This window comes from Eufriesea mexicana, unplaced genomic scaffold (genome assembly GCF_001483705.2).
Source record: "Eufriesea mexicana isolate 0111107269 unplaced genomic scaffold, ASM148370v2 scaffold5473, whole genome shotgun sequence".
Classification (NCBI taxonomy): domain Eukaryota; kingdom Metazoa; phylum Arthropoda; class Insecta; order Hymenoptera; family Apidae; genus Eufriesea; species Eufriesea mexicana.
In genome coordinates, this window is record NW_016913413.1 from 1 (window position 1) to 13,090 (window position 13,090).

The following is a 13,090-nucleotide window of genomic DNA, read 5'->3' on the forward strand; positions in this document are numbered from 1 at the left end:
CTCTCTCTCTCTCTCTCTCTCTCTCTCTCTCTCTCTCTCTCTCTCTCTCTCTCTTTCTCTCCCCCTTCCTCTGTCTTTGTCTCTGTCTCTCTCGCTCGCCTTCTTGCTCACTAGCTTTCTCGCATATGCATACATGTGTACATATATATATGCATGCTTGCATATATACACATGCATGCATATATATCACATATGTGTATATGTAATATATATGTAAAATATGCATATATATATATATACACACATGTATATGCATATATATATATATATATATTTGTGCGTATGTGTGTTTCAAATTGATTTTAAATTAGGTAGTAGGCAATATCGTGCATATTTACAATTTCGTATCGTTTCCATGGCAGTCTATAAATATTCTTTACAGCATCAGCTAATTCGTAGCATTTTTCACGTCTTACGATTTACCCATTTTTCAAAAACACATTCGAAAAGTGTCTTGTGATTTTTTCGTAAAAAATCAAGTTCGGAATGTCCATGTGGAAAATAAATTTTATCCGTTACTTGAACTGTTTTCTGCAGCTGCAAGCTGATATTTACCGAATGCAAGAATTCGCGTGAGTAAATCGTTGACCCGTTTGCAATTTCAGGAAAAGTTTCGAAATAATCCCCGCAGAAGACAATGAGAACAAATCGCCGGTATTTCACCAAGAGGATTGCCTCGGGTTAGCGTCATGGTGCGTACAACCACTTTACTGCTACGCTTATCGCCGTCTCTTTGAACTTCGACAAAATAAACACAGACGCGAGGAGCCTAGTACAATAGCAAGATGGTTGCTGGGTGCATTGTTATTGAATCCAGATGTCACGACGTTCTGGAACATGCGACGGGAGCTAGTACGGAATCACAAGTTGGAAGCATCTGAAGAATTCTTTTTCTCCCGGCTGGTGCTTTATCATAAGCCGAAATGCTTCGAGGTGTTCGCCTACCGACGGTGGTTATTGTCGTACATACTGAACGCTAAGGATGGACGTTACGACCCGGAATCAGTGGAATCGCCTCTTTGTACAGAATTGGATATAGCAACGACGTGCGCGGACAGATATGCGAGCAACTATCATGCTTGGAGTCATAGACGTCATGTAATGACTCTCCGTGAGTCGCGAGGATTTGCTTATCCGAGCCTGGAATCGGAATGGAAGAATTCGCTCACTTGGTGTCAACGGCATGTGTCGGATTACAGCGGGCTATCCTATCGACAGTTTCTGCTAAAGAAGTACATGTTCGAGTCGAAGGAACTGCCGAGGGAATGGTTTCTAAAGTGTCCGGATGCCGGAGAGCAATGGAAAGAGGAACTATTCGCTTATATTAAATCGAACATCAGTGATACAGGGGACACGCATCAACTGCAGAGGTTATTCGATGCAGCGAACGCGGAGTCAAGAGCGGCTTCGAGAACGAAGCAACACGCGTATTTCCGTGCTTTGTCATATTGGTTGGAAGAATGCCGCGCGAACGACAGTGCCATCTGCACGTACGACGATCATGAGGCTCTTTGGTGCCATCGTAGATTCCTCGCGTATCTTCTCGTGTGTTTCATGGCGTCGAAGTATTCCTGCCACGGGGATGAACACGATGCCGACGGCCGATCCGTTGACGAGTCGACCGAAGGGAAAAATGTTGAGAAAATGTCAACCACTTTGTTGAACGACGACGTGACGTTGTGCCACGATTTTCTCGTGCAAGCATTCCGCGCGCGCACTAACAAGATCGCTGATCTGGCTACCAAACGAGATCAACACGAAAAGATGCTGGTTAAGAGGTTCTTTAAATTTCTCCAGAGCATCGGGTTCGAGATCAGATCGTGATCTTGTTACGACGAGAATTTTACTTTGGAACGAAAGATAACGTATGCGTAATAAGACACATAATTCTATTCGTATCGGGGATAGTTTAATATGCCACTGTAAAAACCATGCAATAACTCTCTTATTCTGTATTACACGCAGACGTTATTCTTAGACGTATACTCTATCCATGAATTGTATCTCAATAGTGCTCTCTCGTCTGATTCGTTCGCGCGACGAACTCTGTGCGCGTAAATCAGTGCTGTCTACGAGAGGGGCCCCTTACGTGGCTTTGTTCCCCTTTATATGTCATCGCTGTAAGAGCAAAGAGAGCTAGAAAACAGATTAACGAATCTAATGTGATTTGCCTCCTCTCTTTCTCTCTCTCTCACACTTTTTTTCTCTCTCTTTCTACCTTGCTCATAAAACAAATGGCTATAGACGAGAAGTGTATAGCACGTGTGATAGAGTGTGAAACGCTCTGCATACCGTAGAGCTGAGATTGGACAGCACTGTCAAATGATATAGTATCGTTTTCGATAACGCAAGATATAATGTACAACGTAGATGAAAATGGAATGAGTATCGATACTTATTTTTGAGACATTTACCGTGTATTGTTTAAGGAAATTTTCAATAACCGAATGCGATATGTTGTATCGTGACGATTAACTGAGAAGATAAATCGAAAATTGAACAACGTTTGATTTTCTAAACGTTGTTCAGCGTTCGAGAGTACAAGTACACTATAATTGAGTGGTAAAAAAGGAAAAGTGTCTTTTGAGGCTATAGGGAAGTATTATCGCGGAATAAATGTGTATAGTCGGACGTTGATAAAGTATGAAATGAAAGAAGAAAAAAAAAATGTTAGTTTTGTAACCATGTGTTTTTAGTCACCTTATAGAATAGCGGCGGCCTGTGAACGCAGGCCGTTTACATCGTCAGGCCAATTGTTTTGACGCCACTAGTACGTATGCGACATTGGCCACGTTATCCTCCTTTGGCACGACAATCTGACCAAAAATAAACCTTTAGACTTTTGACTGAATTTCTCGTCAGTCTACCGGGAACGGTCGTTAAACGCGTGCGATCGTCAGATTTCTCGTCCACCAAGTCCTATAACTTCCGTTTCATTGTTACATGTTAATAAAGTTCAGTGAACCCTGTCGACAACAATTTTCGTATTTTCTTGCATTCTTCATCGATGCAATTACGCCCTTGGTATATGCGTGTATGTTTCTTCGTAAAACGGACTTGGCCCTAATGCAACGTCCCGCTTGTCTTGACCTTAATCTTCCAATACCCTTCAACTTCTAGAATTAATGCTCACATGGACGAGAGAACGTAAAATCTGTGAAATTATACGTTTTTCAATGCTATACCTACAAACGTGAAAGTTTCGTCAATATTCGTGAAATCATTTCGAACGAGATGTATCGCATATTTATCTTCCCTGGAACATTGGTTATACTATGCGTCGTAAAAACATAGTGGTATTAGTAACCAAAAATGTCACTATCATCTATAACTAGAGGTAATTAGATTAACGATAAATATCGCAATTTAATATTTACAGGAGATAATTTTAATTATTCGAGTGAAAGTTAATATCGTCTTCTCTATCGATATTTAGTATCGATCGATACGTGATAATTATTGTAGGTCGGTAATAAAAGATATGACATTCATCGACTAAGCAATCGATCGATAAGTTCTCACGAATCTTGTATATACATTGGCATGGGTTCATCTAGAGTGACAAGAATCGTGCAAAACTTGTATCCTGTATTAGGTATAACATTGTCTACGGATTACTCTTAATATATTTGTCGAAACTCGCACGTGACTATTGTCTATTACGTTCATTGGTCGATCAGTTCGATTGTGCTACGAAGTACGACGAGTCGGTCGATAGGCATCCTCAGAAATTCCACTAGTACGGTACATCGAAGAAACGACGCGACGAGGTGTGCAGTGGCGGGTCGGACGAGTTGTTTTCCTCCGTTTGTTTACCAAAAATCGAATAGATCGGAAGCCGAATAGATGGCTTCTGAAACTGGATCCACCATCCAGGGTAACCTCGATGATTTCTCCAAGCAAAGCCGAATCCAAATCGTTCAAAACAAAGGTAAGACAAACCTTTTCTGTTTATCGAATTATTTACAGTAAGTAGTTATTATTTTATGGAATAATTCATTTTTTTGCAATTTTCTAGAAGGTTATAATATCTTCATTGTTAATATGTATAGAAGCCGATGGAGTATAGGTGGTTTTTCGTTGATATTGGTAGATAAGTAATTACTATTTTATATCGATGTTATATATCGCTCGAGTATTTATAGCTTGCGTTGTAAATGCACCTTAGATGGAAGCTTCGAGCGTTAACAGTAACCTTGATTTTTTTAAAATAAGCGAATTCGCTTATTTTTTATATATTTAATTATTTCCATCGAAGAGACTATACCCAGTTAAAGTATCTCGAAATATTAGTTATTCTGAAGTATCATATGGAATATTCGAATGATTAGCTTAGTAATATGGTGAGAATACGCGAAACATACTTTCTATTATAACGAAAATGGGCAAATCTTATCTTGTTGACTGCGTACGAGCTTTATCTATTCAATTATCTCGTCTTTGCTATATCTGATATACATTTTCATGGAATATAACGGTAATAATATACCATAATTATTATAACACAACGATAAAATATTTTCCTTTAAATTACCTCTTTTAATAATTACAGAATATACTTAAACGTAACGAAAGAGAAAAATTGCAACGAAGATAATATGAAAATTGGAATTCGATACGTTCATGGCAAAAATCAGCAGTAAAGATAGAGAGGTATCGAACCTTGACCTATTACCCAATTAACCGTGTATAGATTCACCATCATCCCTCTTGATCCTTTATTCATAGACAGGGTGGCATCTGTGAGTGAGTTCAAAGCGACGTCACGCTCCACTTAGCGTTCCCTTAGAATGTGTAAATTTTGTTCAAATAACAATTCACGTGGGGAAGAAGCTTGCCATGTTTCGTCAAACCGAGGAAAATCCCTTAAGAGGATCGATGCATCGCCAAGCAAGAGGCCTATGTAGTGTTCGTAAGAAATGCTCTGTTTAAACGTGCACGCAAAACGATAAAGTAGCCTTTCAACGGATTTCTGTAATGTTTCCTAGGATTATAAATCTCGATCCAAAGATGTAGACGTTAAGCCTCTAAGAAAATAAATGACTTCATTCATGTACGTTCTTTCAATCAAAGATAACGTCTTCAAGTACTCTTTGTGAAAGAAATGTCTTTATTTGAAATACTCGTAGATGATAATTAGTAGTAAATATATAGATTTGAATTGCAAACAAATTAAAGAATTTTGAAGAAAATTAAAGATTGAGAAGAAAACTAGGTCAGTTTTGAAATTTGGAAAGTTTCAAATTTCAGGAATTAGTGATGAATCTCTGGGATATTAAAAAGAATTGAATGATTTTATATATTTGTTTATTTATTACTGGAAAGTAGCTGTAATTTTTTATTTATATTTCACATACAGTTATGATCGTTTTTATCTTTGTCGCTTTCAGTGATTAGCCTTTTCTTGATTTTCTTGTTAGTAAATTAAAATTCTGTTATCTATAAACATTGTAGGTAATCTATAACGATTTAAAAATAATTTTCCAAGCATTATATACGACACATTACCTTGTTACCGTTTTACTAACATTCTACAATTAGGTTCGTTCTCTTAAAGATACCGTTTGCTTCGTGCGAATATGCATATCTATATGAGCAATACAAACGGAAGATAGATGCTCGAGAAATAACACTACTATCAGATGAACTTTAACCCTATGGTGATTGGCATCCATACCACTGTAATACTTAACAAACAGGAACTATTCATCCACCTTAGCTACAGAGGCTTGCTTATAAGCGAAATCAAATTTATTGCATCAGGGAAATACGCAAATATTTTTATTTATATTAAATTTTTTTTTAATTTCTACATAAGTCTGTAATAAAACGACGGTAATGAAAATACGATAATAATTGGATATTATAAGGTATCCAAAATTTCTCGTGACAAAGAGGAATGAAATATTGTATAATGCAAAAAATTTGTGGAATAATAAATTTTATTGCACAATTAAAATATGATACATATGATATAATTTATTCAATTAATATTCGAAGTTTAGAGCATTATCATGATTTCGCTAGTAAAAAGGATTATTCCATTTTTCGTTTACTAACAAACTTTTTTCTACAAGGGTTGCATTATTAAATTATTTTTTTCTAAATTCTACTTATTTCATATAAAAAATCTTATTTTATTAACTACGAAACTTCATATTAGATAAAAATAATTTCACTGTATAGTATTCTAAGAAAATTTAAAGAAAAAGAATTTCTACAAATATTCAAAATAAGAAAAGGAACAAAATAGATCAAGCGATGAATTCCTAGGTAACACCTAGTTTCTGTTCCTTAATCGTAGCAACGTTCACGCGTCGTCGCATAAATCTATTTTAATAGCTCCTGCCCCAAACAGTCTGACTGATTCCATATAAATGTGAAAATTTTCATTGCGATGCCGCCTGACAAACTATTTTTAGATCGGTTTAATCTGCTGTTGGCATGCTCATCGTAAACAGAGTGCAGAGTCCTTCGTGCAATGCGTTTCATTACGATCGTTGCGACGGATTACGCTCTGCCGCATCGCGATAAACAAATAGCTTATCCCGGTCACGCGTACTTTGGTAAAAAAACGCGTTGAAGAAGAACAAGCGGTGGACACCAGACCCACGTCCCCGTTTGGACCGATTAAAAATCGTTTCTGCGTAGAATCTGTCCTCCTTGTCACGAAATAACTCTGAACTCGCGACCTTCTCCGTGAGGAACGGACGTGCACATATGCGCTCACTTAATACTAATTGAGACCAAACTAACGAGCACACGGATAAAATGGAACTTGGACGTGCTATCAGTAGAGCTCTGACGATATTACGGTTATCGTCTCTCATGGATCCACCAATGGTCTTTTTCATTCTGTACACTTTTTCATTGTCAGGCCTGGCCACCTCACGACGTGTCGCGTTCTTGCTCACGGCTCTTGAGATGACTTTTATGATAAACGATGATGGAATAAATTTGCTGCTGCTGTTGCATGATTGCAAAGTTAATGGATTCTTCTTGGTGTAGATTTGAGAGGGCTGGTGTGATGGTCAGAGGGCTGTTGAAAAATGAGTATTTTTTAAGAACTGTTCTAGGGCTGGGATGTAGACTTACTGATTATTATTAAAACTATTAACTCGTGATGTTTAAATGTTACATACATTAATGATAATAACTGAAGTTGTAACAGAATTTTTATAATATTGTAGAATAATTCAAGTTGTAATAGAAATAGTCAGGTATATATGTTTACATTCCAGTATCAGGCTGCTTGTTTTTAATAAATACAAAAATAAAAAGTCTGGAACAAGACATTTTGATTGGTTTGATAATTCTAGCGTTTTCCACATTCTCATTTGAAATAGTATATTCTTCATTTCAGTGAATTGGACCTATCTCATTATAATTAATTCTTTCTTAAATATTTTTAAGTCTGTAGGAAGTTCTGACTCATAACTTACACATTTAATAGGTAATATGGACTTTTATAACCAGCGACACATCAGTTGTGTTATACGAATTTCTTATGTTTGTTTATACATATTTATATTTATTTACTTACTGCTTATATCTTCTTGTTTTTTGAGATATGTAGTAAGAATATTTTGTTAATTTTCAATATAAAGAGCCGATTCCACGTGAAAGTCGTTCTCGTCATTAGCTGAGTGCCATAGTATACTCTAGGAAAATAATTGTCTCCCATAAATTTAAAAGTCATACTACGTAAAAGTAACCTACTTTTACCTTAGTATGGAAAACTTCTTTATAAATTAACTCAGAACAAAAAATAAATCATTTTCTGGAATAGCTATGTTCTTCATGAGAACTTGCTTAATGTTATTTTCTGCTCGACACGATGAAACACAAGATCGTTGTTGGAGCAAGATTTGGCTAAGAAAAATCCAATCTTTTATCCCAAGTGATTGAAAAACTGGTTATGTGAGAGAAATCGGTTTCCTTGAGTAAATCTATCGGAAGTGTTACGATTGGAACCAGAGAGTTAGTTTAGCTATACACGTACGGAAGAGCAAACATTCCTTGAACCACTTAAATTGATCATATTTCGGCAACTTCGTTGGTCACCTATATTTGTTGGCCACCTGGATTATCAGAGTTGTCCGAATGAACAAGTTTAAACAGACAAGAATCACTCGTTTACAGATTTTATTCTAAACAGATAAATTTGACGGATATTCCAATATTTTATTGCATTTGCATGACATATTTATCGAATAGGTCTGAAAAAAGGAAAATAAGTGGTTGGCATATTCGTAGAGAAAATTTTACCCAGAATACATTAAAAGAAATAATAATTTGAAAAATTATTTTGTACCTTATAAATCTTTTTATCCTCTTTTATATATTTTTTCATATTTAAAAAAATATATGGTACGTATATGTATAAGCTCAAATTGATAGCTCCTATGGTTTCGAAAATTTTTTAAAATTCTTCCATCTGAGGTTCCCATAGGGTTAATTCTTTCGCTAAAACCATAAATATACGTTGTGTGTAATACACTTATAGTTTATTCTCATTCATTTTGTTCATTGGTATATTTATTTTATATTTAAATTATAACAATTTAAATATAATAATAATTATATATACCACGATTATTTATAATAACAATTAATAATGGTTGCGTGTATATTTTTTCGTATTAATAAAATTTACCTAAGAGTACCGCGGTGAAAGAGATAATATTTCTTAAGAAAGCAAGAGTGGTCCGTCAGTTTACGTTCGAAATTGTGGGAATTCCTCGTGGTTACAACATCGTGGAACTCCCTGGATATGACGAATTCTGGAAATAATTCTGAATCAAGCTAAATCCACAAAATCATACTTGTCGTAAACTTGTTCAGAGAAATGCGGCACTCCCGAGAAGGATGCGCGGCCCCTTGCCAAAAATCGTGATTGTCCTTGTACCTAAGTGAGATACTCAAGTTTTTAGTCGTTAGTCAGAGGCTCACCAAGTCGTTTTTCAAACGTTACTATATTGTTCCGGCACCTTCAACGCGAAGGAGAATAATCAGTGATTCATTCTTAACACGATTCGTGCCACGTGGATTGTCCATGACCTACGACATAAGTAATATTAGATAAATAAAACCAAAAGCAAAATATCAAAAATACAAGGACCATCAAATATGGAATTCTTGTAATATCATTCTTTATAAATTTCAGATTCTTCTAATATCTTTTATAGATTTCATATACTCGCAATACTATTTTCTGTAGATTTAGAATTCTTTTATTTTCTATCTCTATACGTATTTATTTCGTACTTTTTAAAATTTATATATTTACCTTATTTTCTACCTTTTGCATATTTTTTATATCCTGATTTTACATTCATTTTTACTCTTTTCCCTTCGTTTACATTACTTTTTGAACATTATCTATAGACTCATTTATACAGATATATCAATAAAAACTTTATCAAAGCTATTTTTCCTGCAGATTCGAAGCACCTTCGCTTTGGGAAAACGAAACGTGTTAATACAGCCGAGAAAATATACTCGTGTCATCGTTTCCGTCTCTTGGAATCTTTTTTAAAAAAAAAACTCGTTCAACAACTTTGTTTCATTTTTCCTTCGTTTATCTTTGTTTTTACACCAATCGTCAGGATCATTTCCAATGCCGCTGCGAATTGATCAGATACGAGGTAAGCCAGCCCGAATATGCATGAGCAGACTGCGTTGATTTGATTACAGAAGCATGTCTATAATACGCTCACGTAACTTATGAGAAACCGAAGACATAGTACACTAATACTAAGGTTGACGTAATGCAAGACGGTTTTAAACGAATTAAAGCAGTGTCCTCAAGAATAGACAAGAATCGTGTCTTTCTTAACATCACCACACCTGTTTCTTAAACACCAGTCGACGCTTATTCAGCGAACCTTCCGTTTGCATTAGACGTTCGTGATTTTCTCGTTTATCGTTTATTGGGCTATTTGTTTGCGTTCGCTCTTCATTAATGTTTCCCGAGGAAAGTAACGCGTACATCCGATAACAATGTCAGCACGAGGATACTCAGGTGATAAACGTCACAGCTTTTTAAACATGTTCGTGGAAGGAATGAAACGATTATAACGGTTGTGACCTGTTAAATATATTTATAAATATTGCCCGTCACATGAACCTAAATTTCGTTTGGACTATGAACCACTGTTTACGTCCTTATAATTTTCTCTGATTTATTTTTTACGTTGAAGTTGGGCAGTGTCGAATCTTCAGTAAATTTGAGAAATAAATCATTATTCTCGAATAGCGATTACGTATGTTCCTTATAATGCCGATAACGAGTGCTTTTGATAACTGTAATGCAAAGTGTGTCGTTTAAATCATATGTTTGATATATTCTCGTTAGTTTAAACGAAATAACGGAAAAAATGAGATAAATGTTCCAAAAATAAATTCATTTGCATCAGTACTTTGTTTTCGTATTTCGTATTTTAAAACGCCGGTTTTTGTCCAAAGATGGGTAAAATGTTGACACAGTATTATCAGGACACGTGGGACTGCCTCATCAGCTGTAAAAATATACATATGTGCAGTATTGAGAAACACACGAATTTATTATAAAAAATATCGACAGAGTTTTACGAAAATATAACTCGATCATAGTATTTTTATTTTATAGTAAACAGCTTGTTTAAATTAAATGAAAATTTTTAATGATTCATTGGGTTTGAGTGCTTTCAATATCGAATTCATTATGCAATGATTACTCGAAACATATAAATGTCATTCATATGTACGCCGCTGTTGTAAAACTAACCTAATTTTAATCTAATAACCTAAAGAAATCTAGTTTGTCACTTGTTTCGTGTCATATCAGTAATCATTTATGTAGAATCGTCAAAATAGTACACTCTCAATCTATTTATTTACCTCTCAGTTTCATTGTGTATCGATTCAGTTTATTTGTGTTTGTTTATATTTTCAATTTCTTGAATTGTGTCGTGTATTGTGTATTACACCGTCGACTTGTCTATTTTCATTTTCGGTTTGTTTGTTTCTATTCCTCTGTTTGTTTACATTTTGGATGTGTTTTTATATTTCCATTTATTTGTTCATATTTGTGTACATCGCAGTGACATGAAACAGTCGTATACGCAGCACGTATACCATCAATGGAATACGATGTATTCGCTACTTTTTACGATAGAATATACCAACCTATAATATTATTACATTTTTTATGATAATATAATTGTTTATGCTTAGAAATTCAAACAAATAAAATAAAATATTGAAAATATACCATGAGTGTTATATGCAGCACGTGCTAATAATAATTCGAAAATTATTTTCAGTATACAGAAATCCAGAAAGCAAATAAAAATCTGAAAATAAAAAAAAATATAACAAACCGTTTTCATAACCAGAAATACATTTTGAAAATAAAAAATTTTTATTTTTTTTAGATAGTGAACTAGGCGCGCCAATAAGACGAACTGGCTCTCTCAGGCTACCGAAATCATCGGACTCGAATATCGTCGATCATAATCGATTGTACGTATCATCATTCGATGGAAAATCATCAGTGTCCATGACATGGACACCAGATAAAAGCGATGATACACCAGTCCGGCCCGCTAGGCACTCCGCACCTGCGATCGACGCACCTGCGCCGGAATACCTCGCCAGAAATCTTTTGCAACTCGGCTGTCCGGTCGTGTCAATGCCCACGTAAGTCTCTCTGATCTATCGCGTGTACACTCGTAACGGTTCAGTGGATCCCTCCGGATACATCCGTGTCAGAGATAGCGATTTCCGCAAATGTAATCGTCTCTGTGTTCCCTCTCTCGCACGGGGAATAGGAATACTGCGCATTTTGTTGCGGGAGGCTGGCCATCGGGTGGTGTGTAGGGTGTGTTACCATAAATATAGGACAACTTTTCGTAAAATGAATTTTGTGAATAATTTGAAAGATCAAGTATCGTGATAACTGAAAAAGGTAAAACGATAATATGCCTTATTGTGCCTCATTTACATCATGCTTTATTTCCATATGTTACATGCCATTTTCGTTCTTGCTTGTATTCGATATATTTCAGTAATCGTTCATCTGAAATGCCAAATTTGTATGTGAAATTTAGTTACCGGATATATAAATTTTATCGTGTGAAACGTGTTTAGTTTGTCGATGATACGAAATTGAAGTAACAAAACGAATCACAAAATTTTGATTCAGTCGTTGAGCGCATCATCGGTGCATCGAACATCTTCGTTCGCTCAGGAGCCATGATACTCTTGTTACGCTACTGTCAGCCATGCGATGAACACCGGTAGTCCCTTAATGAGGAAGTTATTTTTATTTCGCCAGCCCATGAGGCAATTAAACGTTCACCGTAAACATGTACGAGCGCGAGACTGCGCACGTGTATCGCTCTGTTTCACTCGTGTTATTACAGTTATCACGCGGCGGAAAGAGACGGAAGTAGATTGGGTTAGTCCGGGAAACACATTCGCGATCAGCTGACCGGCACCATGATCCCTCTGCCGGCCGTTTTTCAGAGGTACCAGTGGGTGCAGCGATGCGATCACAGCGACTCTGTGTGAGTCGTACACATGTTCGCATGCACAGATCTGTGCACACGCGTCCACGAAGCAAGCGAGCTATATAGCTATACAACCAGCAGCGTGGTATTCGGTCAATAGCTGGCAGGACTGGCGCAGACGCGCCGAAACAGCTGAGTGTGCGTTCATGTACATCCAATGGTGCTGTACCATTGGTGTACATCCGCGAAAGTGTCGTCGAGTAGCGAGGAGTCGCACGAGTGCGGACTGCAGCACGTTCCACACACCGCATTGCCGTATTTTCACTGCGAACTTCTGTGGAACATACGGTCCACGTTGTCTACTTTCTTATTTTATTTCAAGAACTGACCGAAGAAGGTTCGTTTATTTTCGATACGTTCTCGCTTCATCGAGATGAGGAAAGTCGGTGCATCGTGTTAGAAGAGGCAATCTTCGAAAAGTGAACTAAACCATCGATTGTTATTTCGAAAAAACGAAAGGAAACCGGGGCGGGGAGGGGGGCAATTCGTAAAAGAACAAGTATTCATATGTTATCCGATGAAAGTCTCATTGATCT

The 13,090-nt window shown here is 36.4% G+C and overlaps 2 protein-coding genes across 5 annotated transcripts in view; both read left to right on the forward strand.

The window, feature by feature from the left end:
• Window positions 1-605: 605 nt before the first annotated feature.
• On the forward strand, window positions 606-2,346 carry temp (protein prenyltransferase alpha subunit repeat-containing protein tempura; the record flags this gene model as incomplete). Its single annotated transcript, XM_017906472.1, has 1 exon — window positions 606-2,346. A coding segment is annotated over one exon (1,219 nt), but the record flags the coding sequence as incomplete, so codon positions are not given.
• A 1,321-nt stretch (window positions 2,347-3,667) lies between these two features.
• LOC108552091 (GRAM domain-containing protein 2) overlaps window positions 3,668-13,090 on the forward strand; it is an 82,208-nt gene continuing 72,785 nt past the window's right edge. The window contains exons 1-2 of one of the 4 annotated variants that reach the window (XM_017906488.1): window positions 3,668-3,931; window positions 11,418-11,682. In XM_017906488.1, the coding sequence (XP_017761977.1) occupies window positions 3,847-3,931; window positions 11,418-11,682 (350 nt within the window). In that variant the 5' untranslated portion in view covers window positions 3,668-3,846. Of the gene's footprint in view, window positions 3,932-9,580; window positions 9,648-9,933; window positions 10,025-11,417; window positions 11,683-12,685; window positions 12,892-13,090 lie in introns of those variants that run through there. The other 3 variants (XM_017906489.1, XM_017906490.1, XM_017906491.1) reach the window with 3 other exon arrangements.